Source organism: Aplysia californica, unplaced genomic scaffold, assembly GCF_000002075.1.
Source record: "Aplysia californica isolate F4 #8 unplaced genomic scaffold, AplCal3.0 scaffold00110, whole genome shotgun sequence".
Lineage (NCBI taxonomy): Eukaryota > Metazoa > Mollusca > Gastropoda > Aplysiida > Aplysiidae > Aplysia > Aplysia californica.
Genome location: NW_004797380.1, coordinates 807820 through 829373, shown reverse-complemented (window position 1 = coordinate 829373; position 21554 = coordinate 807820). Strand labels below are relative to the sequence as shown.

The window sequence follows — 21554 nt, the reverse complement described above, 5'->3', positions numbered from 1 at the left end:
CGTGTGTATGCCTGTGGTGTGCATGTATGTGTATGTGTGTGTGAGCGCGCGCGTGTGTGTGTGTGTGTGTGTGTGTGTGTGTGTGTGTGTGTGTGTGTGTGTGTGTGTGTGTGTGTGTGTGGGTGTGTGTGTGGGTGTGGGTGTGGGGGGGTGTGAGTGTGTGTGTGTGTGTGTGTGTGTGTGTGTGTGTGTGTGTGTGTGTGTGTGTGTGCATGTGTGTGTGTCTGTTCCTGGCAAGACCATTGAAATGTAGTTGTGAGTTTGGACACTACGAGCAATAATGAATTTGTAAGGGTATGGAAATTCGGTGAGAAATAGAACTTGTACACTACTACTGCTTAGCATTTGAAGCAAAGAGTTCTCTCTCTCTCTCTCTCTCTCTCTCTCTCTCTCTCTCTCTCTCTCTCTCTCTCTCTCTCTCTTTAATGTATATAGTGAGAAAAAGGGCTGACTAAAATGGGCTTCGTTAAGACCACAGCGAAAAGATAAATGAGAATGTTGAGGTAGACAAGAAGGTGGGCATCGCATTGCAGCCTTGGTATTCCAAGGGCTAAACACATACAGCTACAAATAAGTCGCCAGAAAATAACAGCCGGAAGAAATATTGAGATTATCCAGAGCCCAGGGAAAGGTAACAGGAAATACATGAAATACAATGAACAATAACCAGAACACCAACCAAACACACAGCAGCAACAACAAAAACACCCTTCTTTGACAGAAACACACATAATATACACTCACATACACTAAAACAAACCAAACAAAACCACAACAGATAAAGCCAGGAAGCATACAATCTGACTCACCGTATACGAGGATCATCTGCAGACAGTCCCGAATCTGACTGTTGCTCCTCCTCCCTGCGTCTCTCCTGTGCTGCCACTGCTTGTCTCAGCTCGCGGAGCTCTGTCTCCAAAGCCTCGAGTCTCTTGACAGCTGACTGTTCCCGCTGTGACACCACCTCCAGCTCTGCCTGAAGCTTCTGCTCTCTCGCCTTGTGCTGAACACGAAGCTCCTCCTTCCGCTGCGTCAGGGCGTCGACTTTGCCCTGCAGTTCCTGCCTCCGCAATTTATCTTGAGCCCTCAGATCCTCTTCCACATGGTTCTGAGACTCTACCGTCTTCTGGAGTTTCTCGTTTTGCTTTAGAAGATGCTGCACTCTCTCCTGAAGCTCCGTCATTCTGGCTTCGTTAGTCAAGTCCATCTCAAACCTCTCCTGTTGCTGTTTCTCAGTGGCATCTTTCTCCAACTGGTGGTTGCGCACCACAATATGCTGGAGCTCTGCGTCTTTCGCTGCAAGCTGGTCCTCATACTCTGACTGAATCTCTTCAACCATCTTCTGGGTGGACTCCAGTTCAGCGTGGGCTTCTTGCAAATCTTGCAGCAAAGTGCTGTCTTCCATTACTTTGTCCTGCAGGTCATTGACTTTCTCCTTCTCCTCCTTAAAAAGCTGCTTGTAATTCTCAACACTTTCAGCCAAAAACTCATTTTCCTCCATCAAAGTTTCTACTTTTTTATCCAAATCTGAATGAGCAAGTAAATCTTTCGCTTTACTGCTCTCCAGTTGCCCTTCAATCTCCAAAAGTTTCTCCATCAACCCAGCCTCCGAGTCTTGGAGTAGCACCATCTTCTCCTGCATGGAGTCAATTCTAGCTTGTCTGTCAATCACTTCTGACTGAAGTTTCTCGTTTTCAGATTCGAGAAGACTCAATCGCTGTGACAGTTCTGTCTCTGTCATTGCGTGCTCAGACGTGACAGACAAGTCGGCAGTGTCTACAGAGACATGTGACATAGAGATTTGCAATTTAGCACCAATATTCACTTGTGAGAGAGATTCAACAGAAACTGACCTAGTTTTTTGCTCCTCCACAGACTGTTCGGTTGAGGCTGTCTGTGATCTCAGATGTGATAGTTCAGATTGGAGTCTGTGTTGTGCTTCTTCCAATTCCATGATCTTATCCATGTATCTCCCTTCTGCATCTTGAAGCACTTCATTCTTCTGTTGAAGATAAGTCAGTTTTTCCTGCATGCCTGAACTACCGGTCTTCTTGTCTCCTTGAGAGTTGCTACGGAGCTGCTCTAATTCAGTAGTGAGAAGCTGTTCTCTTTCTTCAAGGTCAAGAACTCTGTCCATGAGCCTTGTCTCTGCCTCTTCTACGACTGTCCTCTGTTGCTCCAAATTCTGCAATCTCCGCACATCCTCTTCCAGACTTTCAATTTTCTCTTCATTCTCAATTTTCGAAACTTCAAGTTCTGACATTTTCTGGAACAAAGCTTCTCGTTCACTTTCAAAACTAACCACTTCCTCTGACAAAATCTCAATTTTCTTTTCCAGCTCTTCCTTCTGAAGTAAAGCATCTTCCAGACTTTTGCGTACAGACTCTGCATCTTGCTCACCATCATCCTCGTCAAGACCAGCCACAGCAAAGGCATCGTCCCTCTCCTGACTTACAACACTTAGTTCATCTTTCAGTTCCTGGTTCTCTGACTCGAGAGGTACGATCACAGTCTGCTCAATGTCAGCTATCTGCTCTAACAACTCTTTCTCTTTCATTTCAAGTTCTTCCACACGAGATAACAATTTTGCCTCTCTCTCATGCATTTCATGTAAGGCAAACTCAAGATTCTGCAGCTTTTCTCGATTCATATCATCTCCACCCTTGTACACACTTATTTCATCCATCAACTTCTGTATTTTCGACTCTTGTTCAGCACTATCAGGATTGAGTGTTTCATTATCATTAGAATCAGTCCTCCGTTTAGGAGCAGAATTTAAAGAGTCCACTACTGAAACACAAATTTCTGATTCATCCACAGCAGCCTCACTCACCTCCTCCTTCACGTCTTTGACACTGACTTCTTCACATTTATGCTTCCACTCATCACACTGCTTTTCAAGTTTGTCATTGTCCCCGAGCAAACTGTCAATTCTGCCTCTCAGCTGCTTTGACTCAGCACATTCTTGAGACAATTTTACATGGCATTCAGTGTACTGAACTTCAGCCTCCTCTTTTTCAGATTTCAGAACAGACACTTCCTTTTTAAGGCTATCAATGCTACTCTTGGCTAGCTTGTGAACGTCCTCTAATTCAGACAACTTCTCTGAAACCTCTTCTTTTTCACTGATCAAGGCTTTGCACTTTAAACTTTCAGCATTCTTTTCAGAATTTGATCGCTCTACAGCAATTTCAAGGTCCCTTATCCTTTCATTGGAACTTGTCAACTTTTTGTCATGGTCCTGCAGTTTCTGTTTCAGAGAACCCAACTCTGACTCACGAATATCTATCTCTTTCTGGAGCTCATCTACTTGTTTCTCAGCAACCTTTAGTTTTTTCAACTGTTCTTCAATTGTGACACACTGTTCACTGTAGGAGTCCTGAAGTGACCGGAGGTCACTTTCCAACCCTTCCTTGCTCTGTGTCACTGCATTCACTTTTCCTTCTATACTTGATTTACTTTCCTCAAAACCATTCCTCAGATTTTCAAACTCTTTTGATGCATCTTCCAACTCTTCATGCAAACTTGCAACATCAGTCTCTAATTGTTTTCTTACATTCTCTAATTGCTCAACTTCAGCAAGTGCAGCATCTTTTTCAACACTGCATTCTTGTAAGTTTGCCTCTAAAAATTCGCATCTCTTTGATTTCTCTTTTATCTCTTTCTCTAAATCATCAATTTGCTCTCTCAGGTGCTCATTGGTTTTCATCAATTCCGAATGGCCAGAAGTACTTGAATTCAAAGACCTCTCCATATTCTCAATTTTTGTTCTCAAAACATCATTTTCATCATCTAAACTTCGAATGGAAGACAGAAGACTTTGCTGCTCAGACTTCAAGTCCTCCACAACTTGAGAAGTGGAGAGTTTTTCCTGCTCAAGGGCTTGGTTCTGAGCTACCAGCTGTTTACACTCAGTCTGGTGTTGTTGAGTCAATGTGTCCACGTGTGTGTGCACATCTTCTAACTCAGCTCTACTCTCACATAATAGTTGCTCACTTTCCCTTAATTCTAGCTTCACACTATTAAAGTCTTTCAACATTTCTGAAACTGTCTTGCTTTGTTCCTTCTGCAATAAGTCGAGCTTAATTTTCAGCTCGTTGCAGTGTTCATCTTTGTCTGCTTCAGACTCTTTCAAAAGAGTATACTTTGTATTCAGTTCATCATTTGTACTCTGCAACTTTTTCACCTCTGACCTCAGAGTCTCTGCCTCCTCCCTGAACTCCTGACTAGATGTTTCACTTAAAGCTACAGACTTCTGGGAGTGTTCAAGTCGGGCCTGTGCATCTTTCAGTTTTGCTTCTTTTTCAATAAGTTTTTCTTGAATCTGAGAGAGCTCAGATTCATTGTCTTGCAAAGCCTGTCCCGTTTGCTCTAAGCTGATTTCCAGGTCCTTCACTTTTCTGGCAGCATCCTCACACTCTTGCTCTTTGTGCCCCAGGAGCTGCTGAAAGTATTCCAGTTTAGACTTCAAGTTCTCACACTCTATCTGAGTCTCTAGATGTTTTTGTTCCAAAGACTCCAGGCCAGACTGAGAGTCCTCGTAATGACTCTCTTTCTCCTTCATAGCATTTTCGATTACCAAAATAGCATTTTTAAGCTCATCAGTTTCAAGAACACTTTGTTGCACCTTTCTCTCGGCAGCGTTCAGTTTCTCAGAAAGCTCAGAAATTCTGGTCTCTTGCTTTCCAATGTTTCCTTGAGCGCCTTCCAGTTTCACAGTCAGCCTTTCGTTCTCTGTGCATTTCTCTTTCAGTTTGGACTGAGTCTCTTCCAGACTGGACCTGTTCAACAAGCACACTTGCTCTGTCTCCCTCAGCTGGGTCTGCAGATCTGTCACTTGCTTATCTTTCTCTTGACATTTTTCTTGTGCTTCTTTTACATCACATTCCGTCTTCTCAAGTTTTGAAAGCACATTAAAACATTTTTTCTCAGACTGATCTAATGAAGATTTTAGAGTATTACACTCAACATTTCTGTCCCTAATCAATGCTTCAGTTTCGGTGACTTTACTTTCGAGTGTTTTACATTCATTTCTACTTTGAAGTAATCTGTCTTCAGTTGCTTTGATGTCAGCAGTCGACTTTCTGTACTTTTCTTCTAAGTCCTGAACAGATTGGTGAACTTCTGTTTTTTTCTGTTCAGCTAAATTCACTTGTGCCTCATAGTCAGAAATTTTACTCTGCATTTCTGATGACACTGTCTTCAGCGTTTGGCATTCAGTATTTAACTCAGCTAGTTTATTTTGCAATTGCTGACATTCCTCTTCCTTCTTCAAAAGAGTAGTTTGGTTGTCAATATACTTCTGCTCCATAGTCAACTGCTTTGATTCCATTTCTTTGTACTCCTCCTCTAGTTTCTTCAAGTCTGAGCAAACATTAGTGTACTGTTTCTCGACCAACAGCAATTTCGACTGCAACTCTTGAAATTCATTGTCTTTACTCACAAGGATTTTCTCAGCGTTCTGGGCAGAAGCAAACCTCTCCTCTAGCTGCAGCTCTAGGCTGGCACACATGGCTTCCAGCTCCCGGTAGCGATTCTCTGCCTCCACTAGACGCTCCTGCACCGAAGCCATCTTGGATTCCACAGTCTTTGTCTCTTGGTCCCGCTGCTCAAGCTGTGAGGTCAGCTCTTGCCTTTCCAGAAGGAGCTCGTTAAAAGTCTGGTTCTTTTGATTAAGTTCTTGTTCTTTATTCATACACTCCACTTTGCACTGCTCGATGTCCTGCAGGCATTTCTGGAGCTCCTCCCGGGCATGAGCCAACTCTTGCTCTTTAGTGGACATCTCAGACAAGATCTTGGAATGTGTCGTTGAGTGCTCAGATTTTTTTTCTTGGACTTCTCTCTGAGCTTCCTCAAGCTTCTTCTGCAGGATTTCAACTTCGTTGTCTTTGAGTTTCTGATGTCCTGTTTTCTCATGAAGTTCTTTCTCCTGCGAGTGCAGTCGGTCGTGAGCCTGAGACAGCTCAGTTTCAAGTTCAGACACTTTGCTTTCTAAACAAGAGATAACTGTCATGGAATGTTCATACTTGGACTTTTGATCCTCTTTCTCAAGCAGACTGTGATTCAGTAAGGACTCTTTCTCCTCCATCGTTTTCTTCAACTGATCAAGTTCAGCTTCACGTTCTTGCTTCTCTCTTCCTCTCTCCTGCAACAGGAGTTCACTTTTCTGCATTTGTTCTTGAACCACCACCTCTCTTTGGAATTTCTCTTCCACTAGCTGCTCTTTTTCTGACAGTTCTTGCTGCATGAGATTGCACTTGGACTTTACTTCCTCTAGAGCCATCTCCTTTTCAGCAAGGTTTGATTCAGCCTCAGAAAACTGAATCTGTAAATTGTTGAGATCATTATTCGTTTTATCCAATGTCTGGTCCCGTTCTTTGAGAAGTTTTTGCAAGTTGTTTTCTGTCTTACTCCAGTTTTGTCTGGCTGAATCAAATTCATGCTGTAAGGTCTTTATAGAGTGGCGAGACTGGCTAAGCTCCAGGGAAAGCTCACAGCTGTCCTTGTTCTTCAGCTCCAACTCAGAGAGTTTTTCCATGAGCTCCAGCTTGTGCTGCTCCACCTCTTTCTTCAGCTGGCCCACTTCCGTCAACAAATTGGACTTCTTATCTTCCTGGTCCTGCAGGCTGGACTGCTGGGCTTCGCGAGCCTCAGCCTCCTGCAGGAGCTGAGTGTTCAGGAACATGACTTTGTTTCTCAGTTCTTTCTCCAGAGCCTCTCGATCTTCCTTCATGGTAGAAATCTGATCTTTATGCTCCTGTTTCTTGCGGGCAACGTACTCTTTCATTCTTTCTAGCTCCATATCTTTACCCTGCAAAATTTGTCTCAGTTCAGTCACTTCAGCGCTCATCGTGGTGATTTTTTCTTTTTGCACATTTGAAGCTGTATCTTTCTCTTTCAGTATTTCCTCAATTCTGCTGCTCTTCTCCTCCACTGACTTACTCGCTTCCTCGTGGGCCCTCTCTAACTGAGAGAATGCCTTTTCTTTCTCACTCAAAGATTGCTCTAGCATCTGTAACCTCTGCCTGACAGTGCTCTCTCCTGATGCTGCCTCTGTTTTGACCTTTTCACACTCTGCTTCAAGTTCAGCTACACGTGTGCTTGTTTTCTCAAGCTCTCTCTGCAGTTCAGTTACTCTGTCATTCTTCACTTTCAGTTCATCTCTCAAAGACTGCTTCTCTTTTTCATATTCTTGCTCTTTCTCAATGAAGCTAACTTCAATATTCTTCATTTTTTCGGAGATATCATTCTTCATAGTGACCATTTTATTTTCAATATCAAGAACAGTCTGTCGTTCTTTCTCCAATTCGTTTTCTAAATCTTTCACCCTATTTTCAGCCTCCTCGGCTCTCTTTGTTTCTTTCTCTACATTCTCTTTCATCTCTGTCATTTTTACCTCACCATCCTCCTCTGTTGACTTAATCGATCTCACTTCTTCTGACAAAATCACAAGCTCCTTCTCATATCCTTCTTCTTTCTCCTTCAATGATTCATTTACCTCTGTCAGTTCCTTCACTTTTTTCTCAAATTCATCTCTCTCACAAGTGATATCATTAACTGAATCTTCCAAAGATGACATGGTGACTTTCAACTCTCTCTCTTTCTGGGCAAACATGCCCTCCACTATGGTGACGCGATGACTCTGCTCTGACACCTGCTGCAAGAGTACTTCGCGGACAGACTTTAGCTCCTGATCATGAGCCACCTCTCGCTGTCTCAGTTCTTCCTCTTTATGGCGCAGCTTAGTGCTCAGGGCAGAGGATTTCTTGCCAAATTCCATCTCAATTTCCAGGAGTTTCACTTCAAGCAGCTTGGACTTGCGGACCTGGAAGAACACCAAAAAAAACCCAGTTTACAAATTTAATTAAGTCTTACTCGCAAACTTGGGTCAAACAAGTAGTAGAATAATACTGCTATTGTTCAACATTTATACTTTTAATCAATACTTAAAGGAAGAGAGAGGATGGAGGACAGCAAAATGACTAGTTGATCTTAGTTGAATTGTTATAACCTCCGACTTATAGTCGTAATATCATGACCCTAATTTTCAAAACCATGTGATAGAAAACTGCACTCCTAGGAAAGGGAACTTACCATCATTACCTCAATTCACTGAGCTGTAAATTGTACTTCAAAATAAGCAGAGATAAAATTGGGACACAAGATACACCCATATGGCTAAACGTTGCTTGGGGGACTGAGACTGTGGTACTAAAGAATAACAAGACTCCTGAGAGAGTAACTGTAAAATCATGTGAGACTTTTTCAAAAGGTATAGAAACTTCAAAACACCACATGGCTTTTACAACAGCTGTACACAAGAGCAACTTAACTCTTTATCTCCGGCAAGCCACTCCCAGTGGCTCGCGGTCAGAACCCCTGTGCCTGACAGCGGCTCGGGCACATTCCTTTACCACGTCTTTGACATCAAATTACTTTTCGGCAATTGCCGAAAACAAGTCTCTTATACTGGATGTTCATTCATTAGATGAAGAACTATCAAAATAAGTTTGCTAGTATCCATTAAATGATCCATTTAATGACGTTTTTGTCATTTTTAGATTTAGCACCAAAAAATGGCCTCCAGCGTAGTGGGTATACCCCCTCGGAGATATAGAGTAAAGAACATACCCACAGTAACAGAACATGAACCAGTCCAAAGTATTTTTAATTTTTGGTTTGTGCTATTTTCTTTTCTCTATTTCCTCCCTTCTCTTGCAAAAACTTCGTCTACAGAGCTCTGAAAATGTTGCATACACACCACAAGTTGTTCTTCAGGTAACTACAAACCTAAAACCTAGAAAAAAAAAGGAGACGCTTACCTTGTCCTCTTTTTCTGACAGCTGCGTCTTCATGGTTTCATTCTCGTCCTTCACTGCTTTGAGTTCATCCATCAGAGTGGAGATCTTCACATAAAGTCCATTTTCCTTCTCTGCTTGCTGGGCCACCTTGTCCGTCAGTTCCTTCTCTTGTTTTTCCAACTCACGTATTCTACCAGCTGCCTTCAACTCTTTCTGTTTATAGCCTTTCATTTCAACCTGTGGATAAGAAAACAAGGGATAATTCAAAGCATTAACTTCATTCATACTGTTCCTGTAAGCGCTTTACTATCTATATTACCAACAGCAATTCACACTTTGCGGTCACTTGGGGCAATAATGCGACGGTGAAAATTATCCATTCATGTCCTGCGCCAGGCCCAAGAAGTTCGTTGCAGTCACTCTCCTAGCAGAGTGACCAGATGGGATATTTTGTACTGCTGGCTGTGTGACTGCAAAGTGTTAAAGCTTCAAACAGCAAATGACAAAAAAGGAAGAAAATTTCTCTGATCAAAGTAGCCAACAACAGTTGGTAAGCATTTTACGGCACTTGCAAAACAATAAGATCATATAAGGTGCCAAAGTATAGATGTGTTACAAGAGAGTAACATACACAAAAAAAGAAAGAGGAGAGGTAAGGACGATAGACGTTTGATGGGAAAGAAGGAGCAAACCACACCAGAGCACCCATCAACCACCCACAACAACAGTTCTACTTGGTAATAACATAAAAGACGTATTGTGCCAATAAGAAGCATACTGCTTCATCCGTGCTGAACTTTCCTCAGTGGAAACACTGAACTATGCCAATCTCTGTCACTCACCTCAAGGGTTACAATCTTCCCGCGTAAAGTTCTCTCCATCTCCTGCATCTTCTCCTGCAGGGTCATCTCCTGGTTTTCCATACTTTCCAGTTGGTCCAGCAAGGACTCCTGCCAAAATTCAGAAGTTAACCAAATGAAGCAAATATTAGGGAGAAAAAAAAACTCTGGCCAGCACTATTGAAGAACAAACCCAAGCACAATTGAGTCTTTATAGAAAGATAACATTTTCTTGCTAGAAGTTTCAGCACAGGTTCCTCTGTTGCTGACTAGATATAATATTTCCCATCTCATAGTGTTATTATCATTTTCAAAAATTCAAGATTGTTTCTATGCATGCATTTATATTTTATCAGTTTTAGTTTCATACCAAAAGCTTGTTAAATTCAATCCTTTATACAGACCTTTTTCCATAATTATAAAACCATGAACAATTCATTAATACCAAAGAAGCAAACACGATGTTACCACCTACTGACAATTTCTTTTGAATGAAGTTTGTTCATATATTATGAGCCCTACCCAAAACTCAGGGACTGACCATGAACTGAAGGCAAAAAAGCTTTGTAAAGCAGTTTCCAGACACAAAGTTTCTCATTGATCTCTTTTTTAAACCAAACCCTTTTCTCTTCACTAAGAAAAACCTAGGAGGCACACAAAATGCTTTGAAAATGACAGTTAATGAAAAAGACATTTTCTAAGCCTCTTAACTTTTCAAACAATAAAATTGACAGCTACTTTCATTCTTTTTCAAATATATCACCAAAATCCAAGTGACAATTCACAAGAAGTGAATATGTAATCCTGTAACATTGGACACTTAAAGTCAACAGCGCACTTGAAGGAAGGCCAAGCCTGCTCGTATCTGTGAGCCAGGCCGAGAAGTTTTCAAACACAATCTGCCACACAAGTCAAAGGCACTAGGTACAGAATCATCTTTCTTGTCCTTCACGGAATATTACCTCTCAGGCAAGTATCCTGAAAGGTAACTAGAGATCCATCTTCAAAATGGCCTACATTGTGTCAAGTAAGGTATTACAGTTGTCAACACTAACAACATGTTACCTGAGAAGTCCTCAGCTCTTCAATCTTGCTCTGATACTTCAGCATTTTCTCCACTGTGACCTCTGAACTCTCGTAGAGTGCTAGTTTTGCCCTGATCTCTCTCTCTGTCATCTCCATCTCTGAGATTGTCTCGCTGAGTTTGATTTCATTTTCCTGAAGAGAATAAAAATGAAATCAATGAGTAAAATGGGATGTACAAGCAAGGTACTATATTGTGTTCAGACACATGTCTTCAGTTAAAATCAACAACAATTATACAAAAATTTCAAGAGGGCCTTGTTTCATATCCTTAAAAAAACATGAGCTAATAACAAGTTACAAACAAGGCTTCTTCACATACAAATAGATTTATCATCAACATACTACTGTAAGGGGCATGACAATTTTTTATAAACAGAAAAAAATTGAATATCAGAAGACAAATACCACAAATGTGAGGCAGATCATTCAGCATAAAGACTTTCAGGATGCCTTACCTTTAGGCTCACAATCTTTTCTTGCAGAGTCTCTATCTTTGAGTTCTTCATCTCGGACACATCACTCAGTTTTCGTTCCAATTTGCGAACTTTTTCTTTCAGGACTTTTTGCTCCTGAAGCTGACCTACTTCTTCCTCCTGGTTGTCCTCTCCTGCATTGTTAGAAAGGAACAAGTTCAACCATTCATCCTCTCTATTCCTGATTAAAATGACTCCATCAACTAGATCTTAAATTATTGCCATTTCAATATTTCATTATAAAGATGTAATTTTCTATTATAATACCGTCCAGACTTTCCCCTTTTTCTTAACTCATTCCATGCCAATCCACAACGTAATGCCAATACAGATTACTGTGATTATGCCAATCCACAGTGCATCAACAATATGCCCATCATCATTTGTTTGACATCCCCTTCGGCTGAGCATGTCATATTCCGGTGGAATTAACACTGGCATGAAATTATTTCATACATGATATGTATTTAATTTTAAAATGTGAACAAAGGCATATTTCTTTATAACCTAGAATTTCTCTAGACATGAACAGGTGAGAGAAAAGGATAAGAAGAAAGATAAAACAAACAAATTACAGTTTACTTTTTCAAAAGGAATCTGAATGGCTCTTCGGATTTCATTCTTGTCACCTGAACAGGAATAAATATTCCAAGACAGAAGAGAAAATTTTGACTTCATTTTGGTATGAACTGCAAAACTTAGTGTACAACAAAGTGCATAACCAACTGCACCACCAAAGGAGACAGGAGATGTCAGAACAAATTCTAGTAGGAACTTTCTAAAAGCCTTAACTACATGATTTGCAAGGACAAACCTTTGTTGCCACTATCATTGCTTATGTCTGAGGTGCCTTGTGTTGGAGCGCTGGCCTGGGATTGAGCTAATTCAGCCGCCAAAGTCGTCTCTGACCCTGGGATGGTGTTGATGACAAAGTACTCCTGGGCATCTGTCAATTTTGATCTCAGATCTCTGTTTAGAGACTCAAGCATTCGAACCTGTGTAGAAAAAGTTAAATATGTGGTTTTAGATTGTCAGCACTAGTGCTTACCAATCTAAAAGCAGTCATTTGGCACAAATGTAGACTGTGGATAAACTGCATCATGTCTGGGATTCTACACAAAAAGAATTCAAACACAGCACCAGGTTTCTCTCTCTTTTCAGATGACAATGCTTATCAAAACCAAACAGTAATCCTTTCACGATAAGATTTTCCAAATTACCAAGAACTACTATTACAACAGTAGGCCTACTTAGTATACTGGATATAATTGGCTTTAAAATGGACATCAGAGAAATACCACCCTCCCTGCAACACAACTCTAGAATCTGATGGTCCTCAAATTTTGATTCTCATAAAAGGTCTGTTTTCCACCCTCCCTCCATCCTCCCTACTGTGACCCCTACAACCCAAAAAGAGAGCAAACAAAAGTTGTGGATAATTCAGAAGTATCACTATATTTTCCCATCCGACTGTTGCTCTCTTCTTAGAAATAATAACAAAATGTAAGGGAAAAAATCTGCTCTTAGTCTCTGACTAAGGCAGCTCACCTTTTCCTCCAAACACTGAGTCCTATTGAAGTCTTCGTCGGCCACCCGGCGCCAGTTCTCCCGCAGGATCTCTTCATTCTCCTCGAGCTCGGCTACACGAGAGGACAGAGCTTTGTTGTCCGTCTCCAGGAAAGTCAACTGATGTTTGAGCTCCTGGATCTTGTTGAGGTCCCGCTGGGAGCTGCCACCTTCGCCCAAGCGTTGTTGCTCTAGTTGCTCCCGCAAGTCCTTCTCCACAACCTCCAGCTCTTCAATTCTCTGAACAGACGCAGCTTCAGCCTTTTGGAGAAAGTCCACCTAAAGACACCATGTACAGCAGTGTGAGACAGTCATCAAGTTGATAAAGCAAATTTCACATAGAGCATATGTTGCAAAATGAAACAAAGGGTTTTAAATCATGAGGTCAACAGTGTGTATTAAACAAGATGAAAGATACCATATCAAAAATAATTGTTGAAGAAAGATTTTGGCTTTTACTAATCCATAGTAAAGTTTGATATTCTTTTATATATCATATTTTTCCTTATCTACTAAAAATATTCAGTCTTAGGAATTTACTCTCAATCCTAATTATATATATTCTTTTGTGCCCACTCCTTTGTTTGAATACCTGAGTAAAAGACAGGAGTAAAAACAAATTAAGACAGCATTGTCATAAATGTTTGAGATTCTTCCTGGTCATACCACCAAAGCTAATGTACAATGTATAACAATTTTTAACAGGAATATGAATATAAACACAATGAGATCTGTTGTGCCTGTTAAAACATTAAAAGAGGACAAAATCTATCAATAAATAAAGTATGAATTAAAGAAATCATTGCCACATAATTACAACCAAAAAAAAGATTTTTAAACTGCAAACTGTTACGTGCAATAAAAAAGAATAATAGATACAGTTGGAAATGCATCAAACTACAATCTTCACACATCACAAATATATAAGAAAATGTGGACATTTGGCACATCACTTTTGTCAGTCTGTGAGAGATTATTAGAGATCAAACAGTCAGTTCATTGTTGGTGAGTAAAACCTTTTCAACTTAAACACTGTATGAGAATTCATGTGTGGTAACATACATTTAAAAACTCGGACATTGACAGTGAGATCTACATACTCTAAAGGTGCATGCCAGAATGGGAGCTACGGCTAATGTAAGCAAACAAACCACAAAGAAACTAAGTCAAGACAGATGGTGGTGAAAACAGTTTACTGACAAGTGCTGCCTGAGCTCTGAGCATTGCTGCATAAAATTGGCGTTTCACTGGTCTAGTAGATATTTTTACGGTCTTGTCAACACTATTAGATCATAAATTATGCACTCTGCAGACAATAGGATTAAGACGGTGGAAAAACGACCAAAAAATGAAAAGAGAGATAGAACAAGCAGTGTACTCAGAAACAGACAGCCATCATCAGGAAACAAAGTACTCTTCATCCAACAAAACAGAGAGCTCAAAAACCACATGTTGGGAAAAAAGGGAGGGAAAAATTGTCCAGAGCCAAATGAAAAGAACATAAGGGGAATTTCCTCATACCATTATGCTGATACATGAACAAAACAGATATGACTAACCCACGGTTGGACTTCACCAGATTGCTCCTTACAGAAGATAATACATCTCTTCTTTGTCATTATTAAACATATCACAAACCTAAATTGAAAAATTGAATAAATGAGAATTCTATACAGGTAAAACTCATATCTTAAGTTACCATTAGATCTCACAGAGTGCACACGCAAGTCTACGGAGTTGGAAAGAATCAAGAAAACCAGATACCTGAAAGAAGGCTCTTAAGCTGCCATGGAAAAGCAAGAGGCTGAGAATAAGAAAACAAGCAAAATATTTTCCCATTTTTGGCTCTTCACAGCAAAAAAAAACTAGACTTTGCTGTCGACGCGAGCAAAAGAGGCAAATTTCTTCGTCCAACCACCATACACAAATAACATCATATTAAGGTGGAAAAGTAGGAAGTCAAAATTGGGGGGGGGGGGGGGGGGGTTGTTGGACAAGAGCAGAAAGAGTAGCAAAATCCCAGAAAAGAACAGCCCACCGCAAATATCCGGAAAACAAATATTTAAAGGAGAAAAAAACAACACTAACCACCACTTGAGGATACAGACTCTTCTAACCCACAATATAGTAGCTGCCACCACACTCCTCAAATACAGATAATAGAGTAAATAGAGTAAAAGCCTTATATTTTCACATGTTCAAACCACAAAAAAATAATTAATCAAGCAATACCGAGGGACTAAACAAGCTGCAGTCTAACCCATGATGTACCAAACTGGGCAGTTTATCAATACCATTATGCTGATACATGAACAAAACTGAGACCACCAACCCACAGCTGAACATCACCTGATTGCTCCGTGGATTTTTCAAACCAAATAACTTTTACTTATTCCCCTTCCCCAAAGAGTAAATCTCGGTAAGAAGAAATTCAAACCGATAGTAAGCGACAGTGCTCAAAATGCATAAAAATTATTAAAATAGCCAATGTGGCATTAGATTTTTCATGCATAGTATTTTTCTTAGTTCTGAAAAGCAAGAAACAACAATGAAGATAAGAAACTGGTGCTTTTTGTTCTTCGAGCTATAGAACAATAGATTAGATGTCCAATGTTAATATTTTCTATCACTAAACACTTCTCAATAAAAATACAATGAACTGAGTTGGGGGGAGGTGGGAGGAGAGAAAGCATTCCATAAATATTACAGTCTATAATGACTTAGTAAGTCTTTTTTGCTTCAAAAAAGTATGTTTTCTTAACATGTCAATCAATTAGCATCCAAAACACGCATCGTTCTATGGAGAGGAATGGGGGGAGAGAAGCATGCCAAAATTCCAAACGTGTAGGAGCATTCCACCAAGGCCATCAGTTGCAATGTTAGATCAAATGCCACCAGAACTCGAGCGTACCTTATCCCTCAGAGCCTGTTCCACAATATCCTTGTCGAGGATGATGTCTCTCAACTCACGGCCTGTCCTCTGTAGCTCGAGGATGTGATTCTTTGCCTCAGCTTCTCTCGCAACCAACTTTTCATACTCTTCCCTGATGGCCATCTCATTGGACTCTGCTTCATCAATGCTGCTTTCAACAAGTCGCAGTTTCTCTCGGAGATGTCTCTCGCCGCACTCTGCGGAGTGGAGTCTCTCCTGGAGGTCTTCACAGTACTCCTCCAGCTCCGACACTCGAGGACTCATCTCGTCCTGACTGTCTTGAAATTCCTCCACGCGCTGTCTCAGCTGTTGAGCCAGAGCCACATTCTCTCTCCTAAGTAAGTCTAGCTCAGAGTCCATGGCTCTTAACCGGTCCAGCAGCATCTGTTGGTCTGCTTCCGCCTCTGAGCTTTTCTCAATGACCGATTGCTTCAGCTGGTCCAGAAGCAAAGAGTTCTCATCTTTCATTCCTTTTAGCTCTGATTCTAACTGGGAGATCCTTTTCATCATCTTTTCCTCCTTACCACTATCTTCAGATTTCAGTGGCTGCACATTTTCAGTGCTCTTGAAGGTCCTGGTGATAACTTGTTCCTCGGCTACTGATTTAATATCACCAAAGCTCCTAAAACTCTTTAGCGAATTTGAATTTTCGTTTGGTACACTACTTTTCCTTTTCTTTGACTGAGGTGTGGAATCATCTCCTCCTCTAGATTTTGACTTTCTGTCTTTAGACAATCTCTTGGGGGACTGAGAGGGTGAGGAAGACGGGGAGGCAGGAGTAGAGTCGCCGCTTGACGTGCTGTCATGAACTTTGACCTTCAAGGTCTGTTGTTGACGTGTTACAATATCTAGTTGGTGTTTCAGATGCTCATACTGAACCTTCCAGTCCTCCAGCTGCTCGAGTAAAACATTACGTTCGTCCGAGAGCTTTGTCTCGGCGCTCACCAGACGAGATATCTCCACCTGTGAGAGTGATAGGAGAGTGCGAGGAGAAAGCACACCCTGGTTAGTCACGTGAGAGGAGATTGGGTACACAGGATTTTCTGTCTTCCAAAGTTTTAGGTCAATAAATCTACGGACGTGTATAAAATGAAATTAATGTTGTAGACTTTTACATCAAGTGACTTTGCAAGTATACAAGTATCTCAAATGAGAAATTGTGCCTAACACTCAACGACTTGTAAATTTTCAATACTTAAAGTAGGATAAAAGTTACTGTCCACAGAAGATCGAAAGGTTGCCAGGATATAAATTGTTAAAAGTAGCCCCCCCCCCCCACGAAAAAACCCTCAAGCATTTTAAATGTTAGCAAAAAACTGTCTTGAGCTTTCTGAGAATAATACAAGATCATTGTTATAATCATTAATTACTTGACTTCGGAAATCAATAAAGCATGATAAAGATGAACAAATGTTATGATATATTATTATACATTCATACTTTAGAGTGTCATCTTTGTTAGACAGTCTGAAAAAAAATGAAACACGTCAGGTTAATAGACCTGATGGAACCAACCAATGACAACATAAAAAGGAATAAAGTTACAAAGTCAACATCAGCGACTTGTATACAGCTGCGTGACATAAGGAAGAAATACAATGTTAATGAAAGAAGTATACACATGAGCGGTTACAATATAATACCACCTGGAAAACACAATAAACAGCGCCCAGACGTTCAAAACTGAACAGAAAGCACTGAGAAAAGGCGAGTGACCCACAACAGAGCACAGTGGAAAATGGCCCCGGACAAAGCGGAGGCCTTGGACAGGCTCTATCCTGGGACCAAACAGCTGTTGAGTCTAGGAGTATTGTAAATGATTCAGACAGCTCTGGCTACGGACGTTGATAAGGAGAAACTTACCGTGCAAAAACAACGTATGTGACGCTTTAAGTGGAAAAACGCCCACAGTTTACTGCAGCGCTATTTTTGTCAAAAGTAAAATACGACACAAAAGAAGAAAACTGGCTTTAGGAGAGTTAAAGATCTACGCAATTACGCGTGTGTTCCTGTACTCCAAAGCCTGAGGCAAAATCAAAACAATCAAGCCTAGACAATGAGATTTGCATATCCTGGTCTATGAGGAAAACTGTAACCTGTCCTATTTATTATTCAACCCAAGTAATAAAAACATAAAATTCGAAATAATAAGGTGCGTGAATAAAAAGGGAGAGGCAGGAAGTGATGTATATTATATCGAAAGAGTGGGAGGTATATAAAATACGTTGATTAATCTGGATTACACAAGTCATAATTTTCTATTGCAGAACAACATTAATTGATAAAAGGAACAGTAATTTATGTACAAGAAGAAACGAAAAACACAAGGACGTTAAAGCCATGTCAGAAACAATGATTCACTCTGACAACACAATCGCTGTGTGCTAAGACAATCACAGAAAAATACACAACTTTTAACCATCCATGTCCCACAAACATGAGACAGTAAAACATCAAAGGAAAACAGACTCAAGCTGAGAAATACCTTCAACTCAAGATTTTCTTGTCTCTCCCTGGCAGCAGCCGTAGATTTGTCCCCCTTGGGAGACTTGGCACCCCGTAAAGCAAGTTCTTCTTGAAGTGAGTCTTTCTCTTCTTGCAGAGAAACGACTTTCATCTGAAGCTCATGGGCCATTGCCTCCAGTGAAGCTGCATTCTGTGTGGTCGGAAAAGTGAAGGCGGAAATAATATAACAGTGCTGATGTAACTATTGGAGAACTACTGTCATCATAGTTGAGTATCTCAGCAGTCCGATTGACATCAAACTGAGCTCAGGGAGGAGAGACCCTGGTTCAAATCTACAATGACAGACCTCTTGAACAAGATTTGTGTGAGGGGTTTTCATTACCTTTCACCACTCCGGTTCAGTCCTATCTTAGACGAAAGTGGTAGAATGAAAGGTCCAACCTCTTAGAGACAATCCTACTATAATATTATTAAAAGGGAACTATAGCCTGCCCAATACCACTTCAACATAATAATTGCTCTGGAGAGGGGGGACAAAAACGTCCAAGGAAGAGCGGGAGGTGGGTGGCAGGCACTAGGATTCCACGTCGAAGTCACAACTAGAAGAGAGCTAGCATAGAATTGTCACTTTTAGAAAATACAGAGCTTACCCTCCTTCTCTACCAATCACACCTACAACAAATACATCGTTAGCAACCAAAAAACTTCCAGATAAACATCACAAAGAGAATATTATATGACATCGGACATGGTTAACTTTTATTTCGATTTAAAGAGTCGCACCATACAGCACAGAGAACGAATTGAATATCTTGAATTCTAATTGCAAATCTTAAGAATCATACACATGACATAACCAAAAGGATAACTCTCATTCTATTATTCTATGGTTCCATAATAAGTGTTTCAGTCCGCTTCTACATAATTAAGGAATCAGGCTCTTCAAACCAGACTGCCCGGGTTCGACAACGGATACGACACTCTACTGGTAAAAGATATTCGATTTAAATAAACTAACTTTTCCACTTTGGAATCGACCTCAATTCACCTGTATGCAACAACAAAGAGCCTAACCGTTACACCACACATGCTGATGTCCTGATTTCAAACGACCATATCAGTCGACATACATTCTGAGGCAACAGCTGCGCTTTTTCCAGCCGAGGCGGATGTACAGTCATAGAAATTTCTTAATCTTATTATCTCAAGATTAAATGTTAGCTGCACTGCCTCCAACACAATAATATTTACTTTTTTTCAGACGAGACACATAAAAATAGACGGTTCAAGTTGACACTCTTGAAACTCTAAGTGTAGAAGAACATTCCTGAGACCATTTTGATTTGCAAAAGGACCCCTCCCCCCCCCACACACACATACAAACACAAATACAAGCACACACACACAACTACACACACACACAGACACACACACAGACACACACTCACACAGATACACACACACGCACACAGGGGGTCCCAAACGTCGCGCATCATTCTGATAATATTCTTCGTACACAAAAATTGATGCTTTAAGCAATAACGACAGCGACTGGAAAGATCATCCCTGAAACACTCACGCGAAGTAAAAGACAACGTTCTGAGAGAGTGGATGGTTGTTCTAATTGTTGCTGAGGGAGCTCAAATGAAGCATTATAATATCATTGAATAATATCACTCAAGATGATTCTTTTAAAAACAAGGGACAGACAGACAGGCAGGCAGGCAGGCAGGCAGGCAGGCAGACAGACGGACGGACGGACGGACGGACGGACGGACGGACGGACGGACGGACGGACGGACGGACGGACGGACAGACAGACAGACAGACAGACAGACAGACAGACAGACAGACAGACAGACAGACAGACAGACAGACAGACAGACAGACAGACAGACAGACAGACAGACAGACAGACAGACAGACAGACAGACAGACAGACAGACAGACAGACAGATTAAGCCTCACCTCCTCAATGTCTCTCATCCTGTCCAGCTTCCTGAGCACGGCATCAGCCTCTTTCCCGCGGCCCTTGAGCAAAGCGCCCACTTCCCTTCGTAGCTGCTCCATTTCAGCGTTCGCCGCTGCTAGCTGCTCTCGCTCACTCTCCGCTAGCTGCTCCAGACACGCTCGCTCGCCGGGGGCCGGACGCTGCTGGTCGGGGATGCTCGCCTCGCATGCTGAGCTCTGGAACGATAGAGTGACGAGAGAAATGAGTTTAACTTGACACTTTATGTTTGGAAAAGGAAATGACAGGATGGGGACGATAGAGAGTCACTTAAACAGACAGTAACAAGGTTCAGCCCTGGAACGATAAAGTGACGGGGAAAATGGGTTAAACTTGACACTTTATGTTTTAGCTTTAGCTTTAATACAAGCTTCATGGCACTTGCAACACAATAAGGTTATACATGTGTGGAAGATTGGAGGTGTTACAAGAGAGTAACAAACACAGAAAGGAGGAAAGAAAAGGCGATCGATGTTTGATAGGAAAGAAGGAGCAAACCACATCAGGGCACGCGCCAACCACCCACACTTAATGTTTGAAAGAGGAAATGACAGGATGGGGAGATAGTCACTCAAACTGAAAGAACAAGACTGAACTCTAGCACGATAGAGCGACGAGAGAAATGGGTCAAGGCAAGACTTTGTTTCTAAAGACGCCTGGCGAGTTACAGTGTAATGTGCTAAACTCGACACTTCACGTTTGAAAAAGAAAAAGACAAGGTCGGACAACAGACACTCAAACTGACAGAGAGACAGGTTCAGTCAAGAAATTATCCCTAAATCGATTCCCCGAAGACAAAATATATTATGTTTTTCCAGGTGTAAAAGACGTGCGCTTAATTAATCACAGCACAGTGACAACGAACAGAACAGGGGGAAGGGACAAAGGCGAGTGGGTGGGTGTGGGGTGCAAGAAAATAGTAAGGGAAAGATTAAACGGTGCGAGGTCAAAGAAGGAAAAGAGGAAAATAGAATTGGGGGACTCGAAAGAATAATAATATTATGGGGTGTCTAATCTCCAATCGATAGAAGGAAAGGGAACGATGGACAAACTGTGTGCCAGTATAAGTTAAGGTTTAGAACGAGTGTCACAGCACTTGCGACACAAACAAGTCATTATATAGATCTAGGTGCCGAAGATTAGAGTATTTACCAGAGAGTAACTTACAAAGAAACGAAGGAAGGTCAAGAGATATAAGGATAATAGATGTTTGATAAGGTAACTATACCAGGGCATCCAAAAACCACCCATGTGCGAGTGTAAACGTAAACATAGGCGTGTGTGTGAATGTGCGAGTGTGTGTGTGTGTGCGTGTATGTGAGAGAGAGTGCGTGTATGTGAGAGAGAGTGAGTGTGTGTGTGTGTGTGTGTGTGTGTGTGTGT

The 21554-nt window shown here is 41.2% G+C and overlaps 1 protein-coding gene across 1 annotated transcript in view; it reads right to left on the bottom strand.

Moving 5' to 3' along the window:
• The window catches only part of LOC101851570 (A-kinase anchor protein 9), a gene marked incomplete in the record, with an annotated part of 155691 nt that overhangs the window by 44620 nt on the left and 89517 nt on the right, over positions 1–21554 (bottom strand). The window contains 10 exon segments of the mRNA XM_035969062.1: positions 810–7825; positions 8823–9038; positions 9644–9751; positions 10706–10858; positions 11182–11333; positions 12014–12194; positions 12748–13044; positions 15677–16660; positions 18183–18353; positions 20132–20350. Of these exon segments, the coding sequence (XP_035824955.1) occupies positions 810–7825; positions 8823–9038; positions 9644–9751; positions 10706–10858; positions 11182–11333; positions 12014–12194; positions 12748–13044; positions 15677–16660; positions 18183–18353; positions 20132–20350 (9497 nt within the window).